Source organism: Electrophorus electricus, chromosome 3 (genome assembly GCF_013358815.1).
Source record: "Electrophorus electricus isolate fEleEle1 chromosome 3, fEleEle1.pri, whole genome shotgun sequence".
NCBI classification, from domain to species: Eukaryota; Metazoa; Chordata; class Actinopteri; order Gymnotiformes; family Gymnotidae; genus Electrophorus; species Electrophorus electricus.
In genome coordinates, this window is record NC_049537.1 from 2,017,465 (window position 1) to 2,035,000 (window position 17,536).

General features: G+C 42.8%; 2 protein-coding genes and 2 long non-coding RNA genes across 4 annotated transcripts in view; 2 read left to right on the top strand and 2 right to left on the bottom strand.

Annotated features, from left to right (window-relative positions):
• Positions 1-1,574: 1,574 nt before the first annotated feature.
• Positions 1,575-4,783, bottom strand: LOC118241024. Its single transcript, XM_035524016.1, has 4 exons — positions 4,755-4,783; positions 4,546-4,610; positions 3,758-3,788; positions 1,575-2,919 (listed from the first exon to the last, which is right to left on the bottom strand). Exons 1-4 carry the CDS (start codon positions 4,781-4,783, stop codon positions 2,055-2,057), a joined length of 990 nt encoding a protein of 329 aa, XP_035379909.1. The 3' UTR covers positions 1,575-2,054.
• On the top strand, positions 4,629-8,926 carry glulb (glutamate-ammonia ligase (glutamine synthase) b). The gene is made up of 7 exons (XM_035524204.1): positions 4,629-4,731; positions 6,075-6,260; positions 6,523-6,684; positions 6,821-6,967; positions 7,096-7,223; positions 7,316-7,515; positions 7,907-8,926. Exons 2-7 carry the CDS (start codon positions 6,095-6,097, stop codon positions 8,220-8,222), a joined length of 1,119 nt encoding a protein of 372 aa, XP_035380097.1. The 5' UTR covers positions 4,629-4,731; positions 6,075-6,094; the 3' UTR covers positions 8,223-8,926.
• A 2,958-nt stretch (positions 8,927-11,884) lies between these two features.
• LOC113589337 overlaps positions 11,885-17,536 on the top strand; it is a 12,578-nt gene continuing 6,926 nt past the window's right edge. The window contains exon 1 of the long non-coding RNA XR_003411964.2: positions 11,885-12,842. This is a non-coding gene — a long non-coding RNA (uncharacterized LOC113589337). The remainder of the gene's footprint in view (positions 12,843-17,536) is intronic.
• Positions 12,849-17,536, bottom strand: part of LOC113589338 — a 5,590-nt gene continuing 902 nt past the window's right edge. Inside the window, exons 2-4 of the long non-coding RNA XR_003411965.2 lie at positions 14,638-14,735; positions 13,760-13,833; positions 12,849-13,110 (exon numbers count right to left, since the gene is read on the bottom strand). This is a non-coding gene — a long non-coding RNA (uncharacterized LOC113589338). The remainder of the gene's footprint in view (positions 13,111-13,759; positions 13,834-14,637; positions 14,736-17,536) is intronic.

Genomic DNA, 17,536 nt, shown 5'->3' on the forward strand with positions numbered 1-17,536 from the left:
GCACATATAGTGTGCAGGCTCAGTGAAAATAAAAGTTTAAAAAACCCTTTCATGTTCATGTCAGTATGTTTGGTTGCTTCTTAAAGCTTTTACAAACCATCCCCTCCTTTAATATGCTGCATAACCTACATATTCTGCATGATACATATTGTACTTGCACTACATAACGTACATATTTTACATAATCCTACCTATTCCATTTATCCGATTCCTGTGCTATGACCATCAGTGATGTCATAATTCCATTTCTATTTGTGGGGAATTATGCTTGTTTCCATGATCCCACCATTACCACTACAAGACAAGTTTCCGTTCCAGCGTGATGTTTGGGAACAGGGCAGAAACTGGCACCTCCAGCTCAGTATTTGAGTTAATGACTCCCTGAAGATGCCACGTTCCACAGTCCATTTGGGTTATGCCCAGTCAGTCATGTGACTGAAAGGACCGAGATGTCTCTGAAAGAATAGCTCTCATGCAAGAAGTCCTCTCGTGCAAGAGTCCGATCTTAAATTGCTTGTGCGAACGATTTGCCTCAATCACCAGTTTTCCTCATGTTAAGAATTTTCTCTTAGGTACGAACAACATTTACGAAGTGTCCCAAAGAGAAAAATGACATGGTCTAGAGGCCTATCTGTTTAAGTTGTTTAATTAGCTTGAATAGGGTTCAATTTGAATATAACTGAATTTGAATATAATAGAATCAAAAATTTAACTTGATGTATAACTTGTATATTGCAGTTCTCATTTTTATCACTAGTATTTAACTTTTTACTTTGCTAAAACTACCAAACTAAATTGAACAATTAATCTGATTGGCTAAGACCAGATGCTGTCACGCCGCCAGCCTGCCTCCTGAAGACTACATTCCCCATAATCCTCCTGTGCGTGCCCATTCTTGTTGGCCCTAATGTGTCTGTATACTTAAACACTCCGTTTATCTTGTTCTTTGCAAAGTATCTCTCTGCCTGTCTTTAGTGTTTCCAAGCCACTTCTCTGTTGTTTTCTATACCAGGTGGGTTTCTGACACTTTATTTCTGGATCATCCCTTTGTTGTTATAGTAAACATTATTTCTACCTGCATTCAACACCTCTTCTGCCTACCGAGCCTGACAAATGCATTTATATACAGTGACAAATTTGTTTCCATCATTGAACAGTTTCTAGTGTTGACATTGACAGTCACTGTTCAGAGGGACATCCTCTGTGTAAACACCTGACAGTGTTCAGAGGGACATCCTCTGTGTAAACACCTGACAGTGTTCAGAGGGACATCCTCTGTGTAAACACCTGACAGTGTTCAGAGGGACATCCTCTGTGTAAACACCTGACAGTGTTCAGAGGGACATCCTCTGTGTAAACACCTGGCAGTGTTCAGAGGGACATCCTCTGTGTAAACACCTGACAGTGTTCAGAGGGACATCCTCTGTGTAAACACCTGACAGTGTTCAGAGGGACATCCTCTGTGTAAACACCTGACAGTGTTCAGAGGGACATCCTCTGTGTAAACACCTGACAGTGTTCAGAGGGACATCCTCTGTGTAAACACCTGACAGTGTTCAGAGGGACATCCTCTGTGTAAACACCTAACAGTGCAAAATACATGGCACGTATCTCCCTGCCAGTCCTTGACTTCCTGTTGTTTTAGTCTTTTAGGCTACCTAGCTTTGGAGAGTTGTAATGTATTAATGTATATTTTTGCATTTCCTAAATAAATTCCTTCATAAATTTCATATTTATGTTTGTTCAGACAATAAATGACAGCAACATTTGTTTCCTGTTACAATCACTGTTAGTGATTGTAACTCCACTACTGGTGTTATTTTAATATATATTTTTCTCTTTCTGCTGTGTGAAAACAGGAAAGTTGCTCTTTTACCAATAGGTGATATTTTTATGAGTAACGCAAAATCAGCCATTTGGGGGTCAACCTGCGTCTTTGCACAAATGAAACTAAGGTCATTTGTTTACAGCTGTCAGGCAAGCGGCAGATATGTGCACTTCTGGCTATCAGAGTTCCTCATCCCTGGAACACCAGAGGTCGCTATGGTTACTCATCACATGCACCTCCACGTCACATTTTTGGCCTGCCATGGTGACGTCTCCCTATGGTACGGGCAGCAAAGACTCTGCACATGTCCTGAAGGTGTGTACTTCTGATCTCTCCTGCAGGTGTACGACGTCCTGAAGGTGTCTACTCCTGATCTCTCCTGCAGGTGTGTGACGCCCTGAAGGTGTCTACTCTTGATCTCTCCTGCAGGTGTGTGCCGTCCTGAAGGTGTGTACTCCTGATCTCTCCTGCAGGTGTGTGCCGTCCTGAAGGTGTCTACTCCTGATCTCTCCTGCAGGTGTGTGACGCCCTGAAGGTGTCTACTCCTGATCTCTCCTGCAGATGTGTGCCGTCCTGAAGGTGTGTACTCCTGATCTCTCCTGCAGGTGTGTGCCGTCCTGAAGGTGTGTACTCCTGATCTCTCCTGCAGGTGTGTGCCGTCCTGAAGGTGTCTACTCCTGATCTCTCCTGCAGGTGTGTGATGTCCTGAAGGTGTGTACTCCTGATCTCTCCTGCAGATGTGTGCCGTCCTGAAGGTGTGTACTCCTGATCTCTCCTGCAGGTGTGTGCCGTCCTGAAGGTGTGTACTTCTGATCTCTCCTGCAGGTGTGCGACGTCCTGAAGGTGTGTACTCCTGATCTCTCTTGCAGGTGTGTGATGTCCTGAAGGTGTGCACTCCTGATCTCTCCTGCAGGTGTGCGACGTCCTGAAGGTGTCTACTCCTGATCTCTCCTGCAGGTGTGTGATGTCCTGAAGGTGTGCAATCCTGATCTCTCCTGCAGGTGTGTGATGTCCTGAAGGTGTGTACTCCTGATCTCTCCTGCACGTGTGTGATGTCCTGAAGTTGTGCGATGCCCTGCAGGTGTTCAATACTGAGGAGACGTGGTTCATCCTGAGAATTGCTCCTGAGCATCATTATCTGCTTTCACACTCAACATGAACACACATGCACATGCAAGCAAACATACAAACACATGCACACAGAGCACTAATAACTCCTCTGTTATCACACACGTAACCTTAAAAGCATCTACACAAATGAGTACAGCCCCAAACCTTAAATGTTACATTTTGTTCTTTATATTTAATCGGTTTGAATCATGCTGTACACACTCTAGAATGTAAGAAGGATTGGGTTCATTTTCACATCATCTGCACCAGTTCTGCCAGTACAGCCAACAAGCTGAAATTCTGCACTTAGTTAGTAATGTGGAATGCAAATTAGAGCTGAATTGAGGGAATTCGTCCCCAGTCTGGAGACTGTTTCAGACAATGTGAATGCACAGTCCAGCAGGAACGCATAATCTGAATCAAAAAGGCCAAATCAGGTTCTTATCTAAACTCCCTTCATTTTTTAATAATGTAACAGTTACTAATAAAAAATTACAGTCTAATTGAAATGCACAGTTCTCTGTGCACCACAGATAGGGCTTATAGAAAGTTCTATAATCAGGGCAATTTAGTAGACATCCCTGAGCCAGAAATGAATCAAAGAAAATAGGGCATGGGTGCAAAAAACTGAGCATTAGAATTCACTTAGAATTGTATATTATTTGTATGTTTGAATCTTTTTTTTCTGACAGACCAAGGTGAGAAACCACTCTAATGGATGTGCTTCAGTCTGAAGCATAAGGACTAACAGGTTGCATAAAAGCTACCTCTATACTGTAATAACACACATTTATAATGATGATGGAGGCACTGAAGTACCTGAGCAGGCATGAGGGAGCTGGCCAAATATCTTTAAAAAAAAAAACAAAACAAAGAAAAATAAAGACAAACAGTGACTCCCATCATTATGCTTTAAAAATGATAAACATTCATCTTTCAAGTAGCACTAAAATCTTCTTTGTATCTATAGTAATACACTGGTTAATAATGCCAACTAGTTATTCTGAATAAAGTGTAACTGATTTGCGTTAGCCTGCATAAAGTTTAGAACCCCCTTTTTTTAATAATTCAAGACAGCCTTGTTTATGGTCACGAAATGTTTACAAATGAAACCTTGAATCCATTGTTCATTTGCTAGTTTCTAAATATAACGTTTTTACTCTAGAAATCGACCCGGGGAAACGTTGTTTTTCCTTGAGTGGCCACCAGGGATCATCATACCCTCAGCACTAACATTGACACGCGATTGAAAAACGTCTTTAGGTGACAAAAAAATCTTGTCCCAAACTTCATGTTAAAATGTGCAAAGTATTTAACACGCCGTCGTATATCACACACACACACACACACACACACACACACACACACACACACACACACACACACACACACACACACACACACACAACACACACACACACACACACACACACACACAAATGCTGTTTCTAAAAAACGCGAGCGCTCTTCAATGGGTTGCTTCCCTTCTCTTGCCGTCCCAGAGTACGATCACGTGTCTGCTCAACCAAATCCCAAACTGGGTATGTTTCATTTACATGCGCGTTTCTGCTCCTCCAATCCACAGCAGCACATTTACATGCATGTACCTGTTCGTCCAATCACAAACGGAATGTTTAGATCCAAGCTTCTGCTCGTCCAATCACAAGCGGGTCTATGTTATGGAGTACTTTAAAAGTTCAGCCGGTCGCCTCAACGCTTCACAAGAGAATGAGAAAAAATATACGTCGTTTAATCTGAAAACAGCTGGACGGAGTAATTATTTATCCTTAAAGGTATGGATCTTCATTTTTAATACTGTACTACACTGACCTTTGTATTAATCATTACAGGATCACAGTACCTCTAGGTTCGCTAGGCTTTGAGCTATTTTCAACCCTAGATTCTGCTTCTATTTCCCTCCGGTCGTTATGTCCTAACCAACACAAGGGCTGGGTGACTGGACTTTTCTAAATTAAATTCTTTTGGCGCTGGCTAAACCATATATAACTATAATGTAACTATATGTAACTATAGTGTGACCATATGTAACTATAATGCAACTATAATGTAACTATAATGCATAGTAGCTACACCGCCGCAATTTCCTTTGTCTATTGCATCACCGGCTAGGAACTATTGTGAAGCAATAGTGGTAAGGTAGCTCCTATTTCTGTCCTATCGTATTCCTATCCTATTCCTATCCCTATCCCTATCCATACGCCTATTCCTATCTCATTCCTGTCCTTTCTTAGCTAATAATCGTAACTAACTAACCTAGTGTAGTCACCTCAGCCCCACTGCACATGAGCAGTTCTCTAGTATGATTAGTGGCTGAGCTCTATTCTGCTAATCGGGGTCAAATTATAAAGATATATATATATATATATATATTCAGATAACTACCTTAACCCCTAGGGTATAAAGATATATATTCAGATATATATTCAGATAACTACCTTAACCCCTAGGGTATAAAGATATATATTTAGATATATATTCAGATAACTACCTTAACCCCTAGGGTATAAAGATATATATTCAGATATATATTCAGATAACTACCTTAACCCCTAGGGTATAAAGATATATATTCAGATATATATTCAGATAACTACCTTAACCCCTAGGGTATAAAGATATATATTTAGATATATATTCAGATAACTACCTTAACCCCTAGGGTATAAAGATATATATTTAGATATATATTCAGATAACTACCTTAACCCCTAGGGTATAAAGATATATATTCAGATATATATTCAGATAACTACCTTAACCCCTAGGGTATAAAGATATATATTTAGATATATATTCAGATAACTACCTTAACCCCTAGGGTATAAAGATATATATTCAGATATATATTCAGATAACTACCTTAACCCCTAGGGTATAAAGATATATATTTACATGGCGTTAGTTAAGTTATTACCTGTGATTGTGCCGTTTGTGTGTGGCAGGGTAAATTCAGGACAGATTGTCTTTCTATGTTGTTGGTCTCCGGTAACTTAAAAAAAACTAAATGACTAATTCTTAAATTCAGGCATTGTTAAGTTAGCAAAAGATAGTAAAATCTAAAAACTAAAATCTAAATCTAAATCTCAATCTAAAAAAGTTCGGTGTCCTTTCTCAGGTTTCTTCTAGCCAAGCAAAATGGCCACTTCGTCTAGCGCCAGACTCAGTAAAAGTGTGAAACAGCAGTACTTGGAGCTCCCTCAGGGAGACAAGGTCCAGGCCATGTACATCTGGATTGACGGGACAGGGGAAGGGCTGCGCTGCAAGACGAGGACTCTGGATTCGGAACCTAAAACCATCGAAGGTATGTTTTTAATATAAGCTGTATTCACATGACTGCCTGGGTGTTTTTAACTTGGTGCACTTTCTTTACTCTGAGGTGACTGTCCTGTGTCAATTGGCTAATGTTATCTACTTTAACTGTCTAGCTAGCTAAGCACGCCTTGACAAAATACAGAGCTAGACCGCCTCCACACGGCTAACAATGGAGAAGGGTGTCGTCTTTAAGTGAGATTGACCTCCTGGGAATTGTACTTATTGTGTTGCTCATGAGTGCTTCTTCACAGATCTCCCAGAGTGGAATTTTGATGGCTCAAGTACTTACCAGTCTGAAGGCTCCAACAGTGACATGTACCTCCTCCCCAAGGCCATTTTCCGAGATCCGTTTAGAAAGGACCCCAACAAGCTGGTTCTGTGTGAAGTGTTTAAATACAACCGCAAACCTGCAGGCAAGAACTAGGAAGATTTTAATAACGATTTTCTACCACTTTAACATCACATCTGGGGTAGTTAAATGGAGGCAATGTGTAAGGAGGAGATAAGAAGATCTCCTAATGACCAGAATTTCTCTTCTTCCTGAATCAGAAACAAACCTCCGTCAGACATGTAGGAAGGTCATGGACATGGTGGAAAACCAGCATCCGTGGTTCGGCATGGAGCAGGAGTATACGATTCTCGGCACAGACGGTCATCCTTTTGGTTGGCCCTCAAACGGCTTTCCTGGACCACAAGGTAAACGAGTTTACCAACAGACATTTATCCCCCCAGTAAAAGCCTGTCTGATCTTCCTGACTCCAGATTACTGTGTGAATGTTCATACTGGACATACTGGTTCATACTGGTGTTTGCTTTTGGAAAAGGTCCGTACTACTGTGGCGTTGGAGCAGATAAAGCCTATGGAAGAGACATCGTGGAGGCCCATTACAGGGCCTGTCTGTATGCTGGGGTTGAGATCTGTGGCACCAATGCTGAAGTTATGCCTGCACAGGTAAACATTTGTGTTTTTAAAAGTAAACAGTGACGACAGTGTAATTACACTTGAAAGGTGTGTGTGACACTGCTTCTCCTCCCATTCCACAGTGGGAGTTCCAGGTGGGTCCGTGTGAAGGCATCAGCATGGGAGACCATCTTTGGATCGCTCGCTTCATCCTGCATAGGGTGTGTGAAGACTTTGGTGTGGTCGTCTCGTTCGACCCCAAGCCCATCTCAGGAAACTGGAACGGCGCCGGGTGTCACACTAACTTCAGCACCAAGCAGATGCGAGAGGAAGGGGGTCTGAGGTACGACTGGGAAAACAGATGATTGCTTTACCGGCTGGTGCCTTCTGTTTAAGAGAGAACGCTTGTAAGATTGTAAGAACTTGCGTCTGGGTGGAGAGGACTCCTGCTTTGCGGCAGACGTCTGGGAATTTCTAGCGTCACGAGATTGGTGTAGGAGTTGAGTGGGTCTAGGGAATGTGGACGAGGGGGAGGATGGCTGTGAACGCTTCATCGTGCAGAACAGAAGAGAGAAGTTGGGAATATGGGCTATATGGGAAGTTGAAGTTAAATAAGGAGGGACGGTCTTTCTCCCAGTTCTCCACCTGGCACCTTCTCTCTGTCCTACTGCTGTTAAAGGAATCTCAAGTAGAAATTTTCAGCTGATCACAACCTGGTTCTTCTCTGACTGCAGGCACATAGAGGAAGCGATCGAGAAGCTCGGCAAGAGGCATCATTACCACATTCGCGTCTACGATCCCAAAGGCGGTCGGGACAACGCCAGACGCCTGACCGGCCACCACGAGACCTCCAACATCCACGAGTTCTCCGCTGGCGTCGCTAACCGTGGTGCTAGCATCCGCATCCCACGTTCTGTGGGCCAAGACAAGCGAGGCTACTTCGAAGACCGCCGGCCGTCGGCCAACTGCGACCCGTACGCCGTGACGGAAGCCATTATTCGCACGTGTCTCCTGAGCGAAGAAGGGGAGGAGCCTGTGGAATACAACTGAACTGGGGGCCAGGAAGCCCCGCCCACCTCACTGCCTCTAATGGGCCAGTCCTTACGGGGGTTGCAGTATGCATTTTGTTCGTACTGTAATTTGTGTGGTTGTACTTAAAATTTGTATGTAGTTGATTGGTCAATGTTATATAAGAGAGAGACTAGATAGAACTCTTCCAGGGGAAAAAACAAAACAAAAAAACAAAATGTTGGGTCAGTTGGTCACGAAGGTTTTAGAGTTCATACTGCAAGTTTGTTTTTGTTTTAATAAGTCCTTTACTTCCATTGGCTGGATAAGATGTAGAGCAATAGAGGGTAGACACAAGAATACTGCACCACTTGTAAAACTAGCACCTAGTTATTTTTGTACCTGTAACTTGTGGCCCTCTGTTGGACTAAATGCATCTACCATGGTTTTTATTAACTGATTACGAGTTTTATGCCTCGTAATGACAATGACACATTATTGTAATAAGAGTGAAGTTACCACATTCTACTCCAGTTTTGGAATTAGATTACTGGCTTGTAACCTAGCTCTTACAAGATACACATGCACTGGTGAAATCTAAAGTTTATTTGACTCCCTCATCATTCCTATTATTGCCTAATGAAAGGCTTAGTTTTCTAAACTCCTACAGTCTGATTTTATTACAGAATAAGCTGCTTGACTTTTTTAACAATCACCAACATTAAAACATTTGTATTTTTCCCAAATGTGTTGCTTTGGCACATTTTTTTGTTGTCATTTTGGACTGAAGTGTTAGTAGAGATGGGCAGTTTTTGACAGCTGTGTGTGCATGCGTGCATCAGTGCGTGTGTGTGTGTGTGTGAAACCGGAAAACCTGCAGCTCTGGAAACATGCACCATCTATAATTTAAACTTTCCAGTAAAACCTTTAAACTAAACAAAGATAACAATGTATAAAATGTTACATAAGAGAAGTTATGGCAGTCACATGCAGTGTGAAGATTTTGGACTTAATCTCATCAGCTAGGTGCTAGTATACCTGGTGGTATATGAAGTGGAATTTGAAAATATTAGATATTAAATTTAGAAAATATTGGAAAATATGACTTACTCTGTCTCTCTGGTCACTTGGTGGCAAGTGACAGGATGTCCGGGGTGTCCCCGTCTGGACTGGTTTTATGATCTACAAACATTGCACCATTCAGAGTAAAGCTTGCCATAAAATCACCCTTTCATCACTTCTCTGGGATTCATGTGTTAGAAGAAAGTGAATGACTTTAATCTGAAACCTGCTCTTCCATGTTGCATTCCCAGCTGGTACTTTATGAACCAGCACACACACACACACACACTTTGACACATGAGGTTGAACGGTAAACAGTGGAAGGCATTTTAAACAGGCTTTGTGTTCTGAGCCCAGAGACACACACAGTGTTTCAGTAGGACGCCATCAAATCAAAGAATCATACTGCTGGGACTGATATGGTCAAGACAAATAAATTGGAAGCCAATTTTCTAACAAAATTCCCCCAGTGACATTTTTCAAACGTGCTTTATGCAATGTTATTATATCATCATTTAAAAATATATATATTTTGCTTTTTCTTCCAAAGCATCCACTATTGGTTGTAATACAAGCTACATTTTTATATTTTAAGATTGGGCATGAATACATTATTCACTGAACTGTCAAATAAATTTCACAACATTGACCTGAGCTATGGTAAGACATGGTGGCTTGTACAATTTGAGATTTTACAACATACATTAAATGACATTCAGACCTTAAATGACATTAAGACATACATTAAATGACATTAAGACATAATGGCATAATGCACATTTAAGACATGGAATTACATAATTACAACATCACTGCCTCTGGTACACAAAAAGGAGTTTTAATGTAGGCCTACATTACCAACAGTTTATCTCATTTCCTGGGCTTTTTGGTGCTGACATGTAGAACAGAGGAAACTCAGACTATGCTATGTTCTCGTGCCGGAACTCAATACAGCTTGGACTTGGCTGAAATGCCACGTGCGATCAATTACACCCAACGGCGACTCCGCCGACCCGAAATATTAACCCTTCAGTTCAGACATCTTTCTGGTAAATATCACATGTGGGACCCATTCCATTCCACGGCAGGAAGTAGATAGAGTGGTCTGACCTGTTGTTTTGGCTTGTGTGCGTGTGTGTGTGTGTGGGGGGGGGGGGGTCTGTGTACATGTGTGTACGTGTGTTCTGTCCCAACCCTCAGTACACGAGGGCAGGAGGAGGTCAGTCACATTGCTGAGGTGGAATTTAACATGCGGTAACTGCATGGTCGTGGCTGTGCCCCCCCACAGACCCAGATCTAGCCACCAAAGCCCCCCAGGATGGCTGTATAGCGCAGCTGCCACAAAACGCCGTTGTAAGGACGTACTCTTCGGAGATCTGTGGGGAAGCTGTATAATGTGAAAGGAGTCAAATGTAGCTGCCCTGAACCTTCTGCTCCCTGAACCTTCACCAGCTCTAAAGTAGGTACCATAAACCACAAACACAGGACATTATGGAGAAACTGGACAGGACGTACCAGAGCTTAAATTAGGCCAGTGTCATTACAACCCAACAAGCTGGCTGCGCATTCTTTTCAATAAAGCAACATACAGCTATTGAAAAACTACAGATGGATACTAATAATCTGGTCTGTGTATTATTAGCTCCATATGTTACACTACCATATACATGCAGAGAATAGAGCAGCAGGGTAGAGTCTTCATCAAAGATGAAAAATGGAAGTGGCCTGAGAGACGAACCAAATGTCTAACAAACTGGTGTATATGGTTTAGCTCCCACAAAATCTAACTAACCATGAATGGCATTCTGGTATGAACTAAAAACACACTTTTCTCAAAGGAAGGACGCCAATTAGAGGTGAAAGACTCCTGACACACTTACCCGCAACAAACAAACATAACAGAGCTTCTAAAATCACTCTGAATCCTCGTAATTAAACACCGGAGGGAGAAAGACACACACACAAAAAACTAGGCTTCATAAATACTGAAGATGAGTCAGGGCTATTAATCGGACTGTAATATGAATCTATTACAAACGAGAGATTCAAATATCCCCACCCTCATCACCCACAACTCACACAGCAGGTGGGGGTAGGGGGCTGTCTGTGAGGTTGATGTTACGTTATAGCCTCCAGCGTCAAGATTTAACCAGCAGTAAAGAATGTACAGCCACTTCATGTCTCAACTGGCATGACGTCTGACCTCATGACCTCTGACCTTCTCTCCTCAACCCAGGACCCTATCTGTGTTCCATCATTGCAGCCTTCTGTCTGAACAAGTCCAAATGAACCCGATTAAAAGGTGGGTTAAAGAGGGCAGGCTGGCACAGTTCTAGGGTGTCCTCTGATCTGGTGAGCACAGAAAGAACCATAACAAGTCTCAGAACATTTTGGAACTGAATGCACCAGGACAGTCTGGTGCCTGTTCCGCCCACTGCTCCGCCCACTGATCTGCCTATTGCCCCTCCCTTCCAATGGGCAGTTGGTGGCTAAAGGCTACAGTGTTATGGAAGTGATGACTGTGAGATGATATATGATGATAATCAAATGCTTCCCTTTATTGCATCTTTATCCACAGCCATATACACACACACACACACACACACACACACACACACACACACACACACACACACACACACACACACACAGACACAGACACATATACACACGCACGCACACATGCACGCACACAACATGGGATCTCAACAGAATTAAAAGGATTCCTGGACAACAGGGTTTGGAGGAAAGCTTAGGGTTGGGTGTGTGTGTGAGAAGCCTGGTTGCCATGGCAGCTGGAAGAACCCAGACAATGTGTATGTTGTGCTATGGAGGGATGATAGGGGGGGGTAAACGCCGGTTGTTACGTAAGCTATCTGGGTCAAGCACACTGGTTCCCATTACCCATTCAGCTTGCTGGCACTTGGAAGAAGACTTTCTGCTAGTATAACTCAGGAATCTATTTAAACCTCTGTCTCCTTCATCAGCCTGTCCCTGAGCTGCAAGCAGTGTCTGTCACCAGGATTACAAATATCTTTATGGTTCTGCAAAAGAGAATTCTAATTTAAGTACATTAAGCACCACCATCAGGAGACAGCTTTACTTGACAAATAAAGCAAGATTGCCTTGCCAGTTGACCATGCTGGTCCGAGTTCAAGGAGGCACAGACACCGTGTGAAGAACCTGATGAGGTTGGGGGCTAAAGTGCCATGTGCTGTCCTCCTCCGTGTGTGTGCGTGAACGGTGTAAGTGTTTGCTGCCATGTCTCAGGCGAGTTTGAGACATTTGAAAGTGTATTATCAGTGTTGCTGCGGCTGCTGTTTCTGTTAACATCACAGGGCCACCTCAAAGAGTCGCGTTAACTAATGAGAAGTTTCTGTGCATCTGAAAGCCATCACGTGACCCCTAAGTGCACCCAGTGGCGGGGTGTTTAGGGACAAAGTGACATGACGCTGAAGTCAAGGTCGCATGCTTAACCTGAGCAGCTGGGAAAGCAGGCAGCATGCTGGGAAGAGGACACCAGAGCAACCTGTCCCCATGTAAGATCTCTGCAGCTGCGGCCCAGGCTTAAGTGACTCTGCAACAAGCCACTAGCAGACAGTAAGTAACAATTGTCTTCATGTAGACTCTATTATTATATATGAGGTACATGATCATAGGGTGAATTAAATTAGGTGTGTGTGCGTGTGTGTTAATGGCAGATTGTTTATTTCGGAGGCCACTTATTAAACACATTTGTGTGTTTACTGTTTACTGAGTGTGTGTCATGCTTGGAGCGCATTGCCCTGCTCTTCAGTCCTCTAATCTGTCAGTGGTGTTTGCCAGTTGGCCCACAGCTACTGAGGTCATCTGATCCAAATGGTGTCCTCTGTAAGACACACACGTGCACATAAACACACACATACACACACACACATTTACTAAGTGCAGCATACATGGTGAGTTTGACCTCAACACCACCACCACACACACACACACACACACACACACACACACACACACACACACACACACACACACACATACACACACTTACAGAGTATTTCCACTGAACTGTGTATTTCTGTAGCTAATTAATCAAGAACCTACACTTACAACCCTAACTCTTACGTCAGGAACCTAAAGGAAATATTTTGCCCTTTTAGGTAAAAGCTTAAATAAACACATAAAAAGGACAATTTCCTTCAGTGAGGACCAACAAAAAGTTCATTTTTTTGCTGTTTAATTTACCATTTACTAATTATCACAAAAACATTTGGCCCCCACAAAGAGATAAATATACATCCAAGCACACATGTATAAACACACACATGTCCAGGCCTACACAGTGTTCGTTTTAGCTGGTAGGAATCTAATAATCACTCTGGCTGTAATTTTTAAGATATCTGAGCTTACTGGCAGCCAGAGTTCAGTCATTTTGTGACCGCATACAAATAATGAATACTGGTTCAACACTCTGAAACTACTGGTGAAACCACATACTTGAAAACCAAAGGTGAATACCCTCTATTTGCTACCTGACACTTTCTGCACAGATGCTGGAATTTTCCACTCTGGGCCTCTTCTCTCTGAACGATGCTGCACTCTGAAGCTGGTGGTGGTAAACAAAGCAGAAGGAATTAGGATCTCACACCACCTTTGTCTCGGAGAGCCTGCACTCTGCCGTGAGTGCACTGGCAAGATTGCCTTCTGCCCCAACTCAGGAAATGTCAAGGACTGTGGCTGCAGCTTCTATTTACACATCGCCCTTAAAAACACACGATACCATGCACTTCACTAACCTTTAGATGTCCCTGGCCTGAAACAGGTCAAAGGTCTCAGTTAGGACCCTAACGTTTCAGTGCTCAACTCTTCTGCGTGTGGAGAGACGAAGACGAGTTGATGACTTCATGGTGCTTTGCTACGTTGAGCCAGCCAGGCTGACACAGCGCTGTGTTGGGTGTTTATGTTGGACTTGGTGTCTACGTTCATCTGCTGTTTGTCAGCCTGTGGCTGCTGCTCCGTCAGGCAGCAATGCCTTTATACATCAGTGCTATGAATTATGTCTTTACAATATGATAATGACCATTGTCACTTTGCAGCATATCTGATGCACACTGGTTTTGTCTTCAGAAGACAAAGATTTACAAAAGAAAATCCATTGATGTTAAAACATGGCCTGATTTTAAAACCCAATTAAAAACAAGCACATAGTCTTAAAGTGTCCTGACAAAACAAACGCTTAGTTCCGAAAGTATCCTGACTTCCTCTGGCACTATCCGCTGTGCCAGGCTCGTTTTTGCAAGTAAGAAAAGGAAAAACAGACAGGGCGACACTTTGAAAGGAAAGGAAAACACACAGGATGGCAGTTAGAAAGAAAAAATGGCCCACCCGATTCCCTCGTCTCAACGCCCACCTCATACACGCCTCCATGGAGCTTCCCAGCACAAACGAATCCTCGTCTCCCCATTCAGCGTGATTTAATCAGCTTGTTTAGGAAATTTCCACAGAGCCCTAAGTGAGGGAGAGAGAGTGGGGGGGGGTGAGAAGGAGAGAGTGAGAGAGAGGGAGAGAGGGATGGAGAGGGAGAGAGAGAGGGAGGAAGAGATAGAGTGTGAGAGAGAGGGAGGGAGAGAGTGAGAGAGAGAGGGAGAGAGGGATGGAGAGGGAGAGAGAGGGAGGGAGAGAGAGAGTGCGAGAGAGAGGGAGGGAGAGAGTGAGAGAGAGAGGGAGAGAGGGATGGAGAGGGAGAGAGAGAGGGAGGGAGAGAGAGAGTGCGAGAGAGAGGGAGGGAGAGAGTGAGAGAGAGAGGGAGAGAGGGATGGAGAGGGAGAGAGAGAGGGAGGGAGAGAGAGAGTGAGAGAGAGGGAGGGAGAGAGTGAGAGAGAGAGGGAGAGAGAGAGAGTGAGAGAGAGAGGGAGGGAGAGAGAGAGTGCGAGAGAGAGGGAGGGAGAGAGTGAGAGAGAGAGGGAGAGAGAGAAAGAGAGGGAGCAGGAGAGTGACACTTGACAAAAGCTCCTTCAGAGAGTCTGTGGGATAAACGGTCACGATTACTCTACAGTACACACAGTTCCTTTATGTAACAATGGCCTCCCAACCCAGCCTCCCTCTTACAGAATGATCAGAAAAAAACAGAAGTTTGGCTGCATTCCTGCAGTGCTGTTCTGTTCGCCGTCATCACTGTGTGACTGCATTATAAATACCATGCAGTATTACACAACGTGTACGTGTAGATTTGAGGTGTAATATACATCTACTACTGGGCCTATGACTTGTTTAAAAAAAAACAACCCTAAAACCCTGGAAGGTCAAAGTTCGTGCTGAAACCCCTCTGCTGGAACAGCCTAAAGAGCTGAGACCAGGGCATAAAGCCTCACGTGTTTCCTCTCATGCTCACTCACCAGAGCTGACCACCTCACCATGAGAGAGCTCGTCTGAGCCAAGATCAGGAAACCATTTCCCAGCACAGATTTTCTTCAGGCCAGTGGACAAAGACTTAGCCTGGCCATCACATTTCTCAGCATATTATAAAATCAGAACAGTCACTTAGAGTTATTTTTAGAAATGCAACTAAATTGTTTGGCATACTTTAGATTTGGGTTTCTACTGTTAGTTCAAAATCTGTAACATTTTCCTTAAATGTGGGTGCTGTTCTGAGTGAGTTGGCCAGTTACTCCTCTTATCTTTCCTGTAATAAAGTCCCGTACTGTCATATAAATGAGAAATCGAATATCTGAGGAATATAATCTAAATGCCTCACTGTATTAAAGCTAAAGAAATTGAACAAGTCCACATAGTTTCCACACACAAGTACCATTGTTAGGTGTTCCTTCTGTCACTTTAAAAAGAAAAACCAGTCAAGCATGAGTAAATGAAATTATGTGATACTGACCTATCAAAGGGGGGTGTGGGGGTTTGGCTAGATGACGAGACTAGATGGAGAGAGAGAGACTTTTATTATATATTGTCCTCTCATTTCAGGAGATAATATTTGTTTCCTGTTTGATAATATTAAAAACTGATGACTACCTACAGCTTCAGGCTGGAAATCATCCCTTAGTAGGACTTGTAATGTAGCAAATATTCATCTGTTTGTGGGATTACATGTCTTCATTTGAAAATACAGGCTAAGTAACTTCAGTTGATTGGCATGCCAGTTAAGAAAATTTCACATTTTGACCATTTAAAAGGCCATAATTCCATTAATTGTATGTTTTGAGTTTGTTCAGTGTCATTTATTGAGTTCTGAAGTACTTGGGTGGCTCAGTGTTTCCATCAGTAGTGATGCCATCAGAAAAACAGAGATCCAGTAAAGAAAGACAGTCCAGTAAAGACAGAGATCCAGTAAAGACAGAAATCCCATAATGAAAGACAGTTCCTGTAAAGAAAGAGATCCAGTAAAGAAAGACAGTCTAGTAAAGACAAAGATCCGGTAAAGAAAGACAGTCCAGTAAAGACAGAGATCCAGTAAAGACAGAAATCCCGTAAAGAAACACAGTTCCTGTAAAGAAAGAGATCCAGTAAAGACAGAGATCCAGTAAAGAAAGACAGTCCAGTAAAGACAGAGATCTAGTAAAGAAAGACAGAGATCCAGTAAAGAAAGACTGTCCAGTAAAGACAAAGATCCAGTAAAGACAGAGATCCAGTAAAGAAAGACAGTCCAGTAAAGACAGAGATCCAGTAACGAAAGACAGTCCAGTAAAGGTAGAGATCCAGTAAAGACAGAGATCCAGTAAAGACAGAGATCCAGTAAAGAAAGACAGTCCAGTAAAGAGAGGGATCCAGTAAAGACAGAGATTCAGTAAAGAAAGACAGTTCCTGTAAAGAAAGAGATCCAGTAAAGACAGAGATCCAGTAAAGAAAGACAGTCCAGTAAGGAAATAGATCCAGTAAAGACAGAGATCCAGTAAAGAAAGACAGTCCAGTAAAGAAAGCGATCCAGTAAAGACAGAGATCCAGTAAAGAAAGACAGTCCAGTAAAGAAAGCGATCCAGTAAAGACCAAGATCCAGTAAAGAAAGACAGAGATCCAGTAAAGAAAGACAGTCCAGTAAAGACAAAGATCCAGTAAAGAAAGACAGTCCAGTAAAGAAAGAGATCCAGTAAAGACAGAGATCCAGTAAAGAAAGACAGTCCAGTAAAGACAGAGATCCAGTAAAGACAGAGATCCAGTAAAGAAAGACAGTCCAGTAAAGACAGAGATCCAGTAAAGACAGAGATCCAGAAAAGAAAGACAGTGATCCAGTAAAGTCAGTGATCCAATAAAGACAGTGATCCAGTAAAGGCAGTGACCAGTAAAGACAGTGATCCATTAAA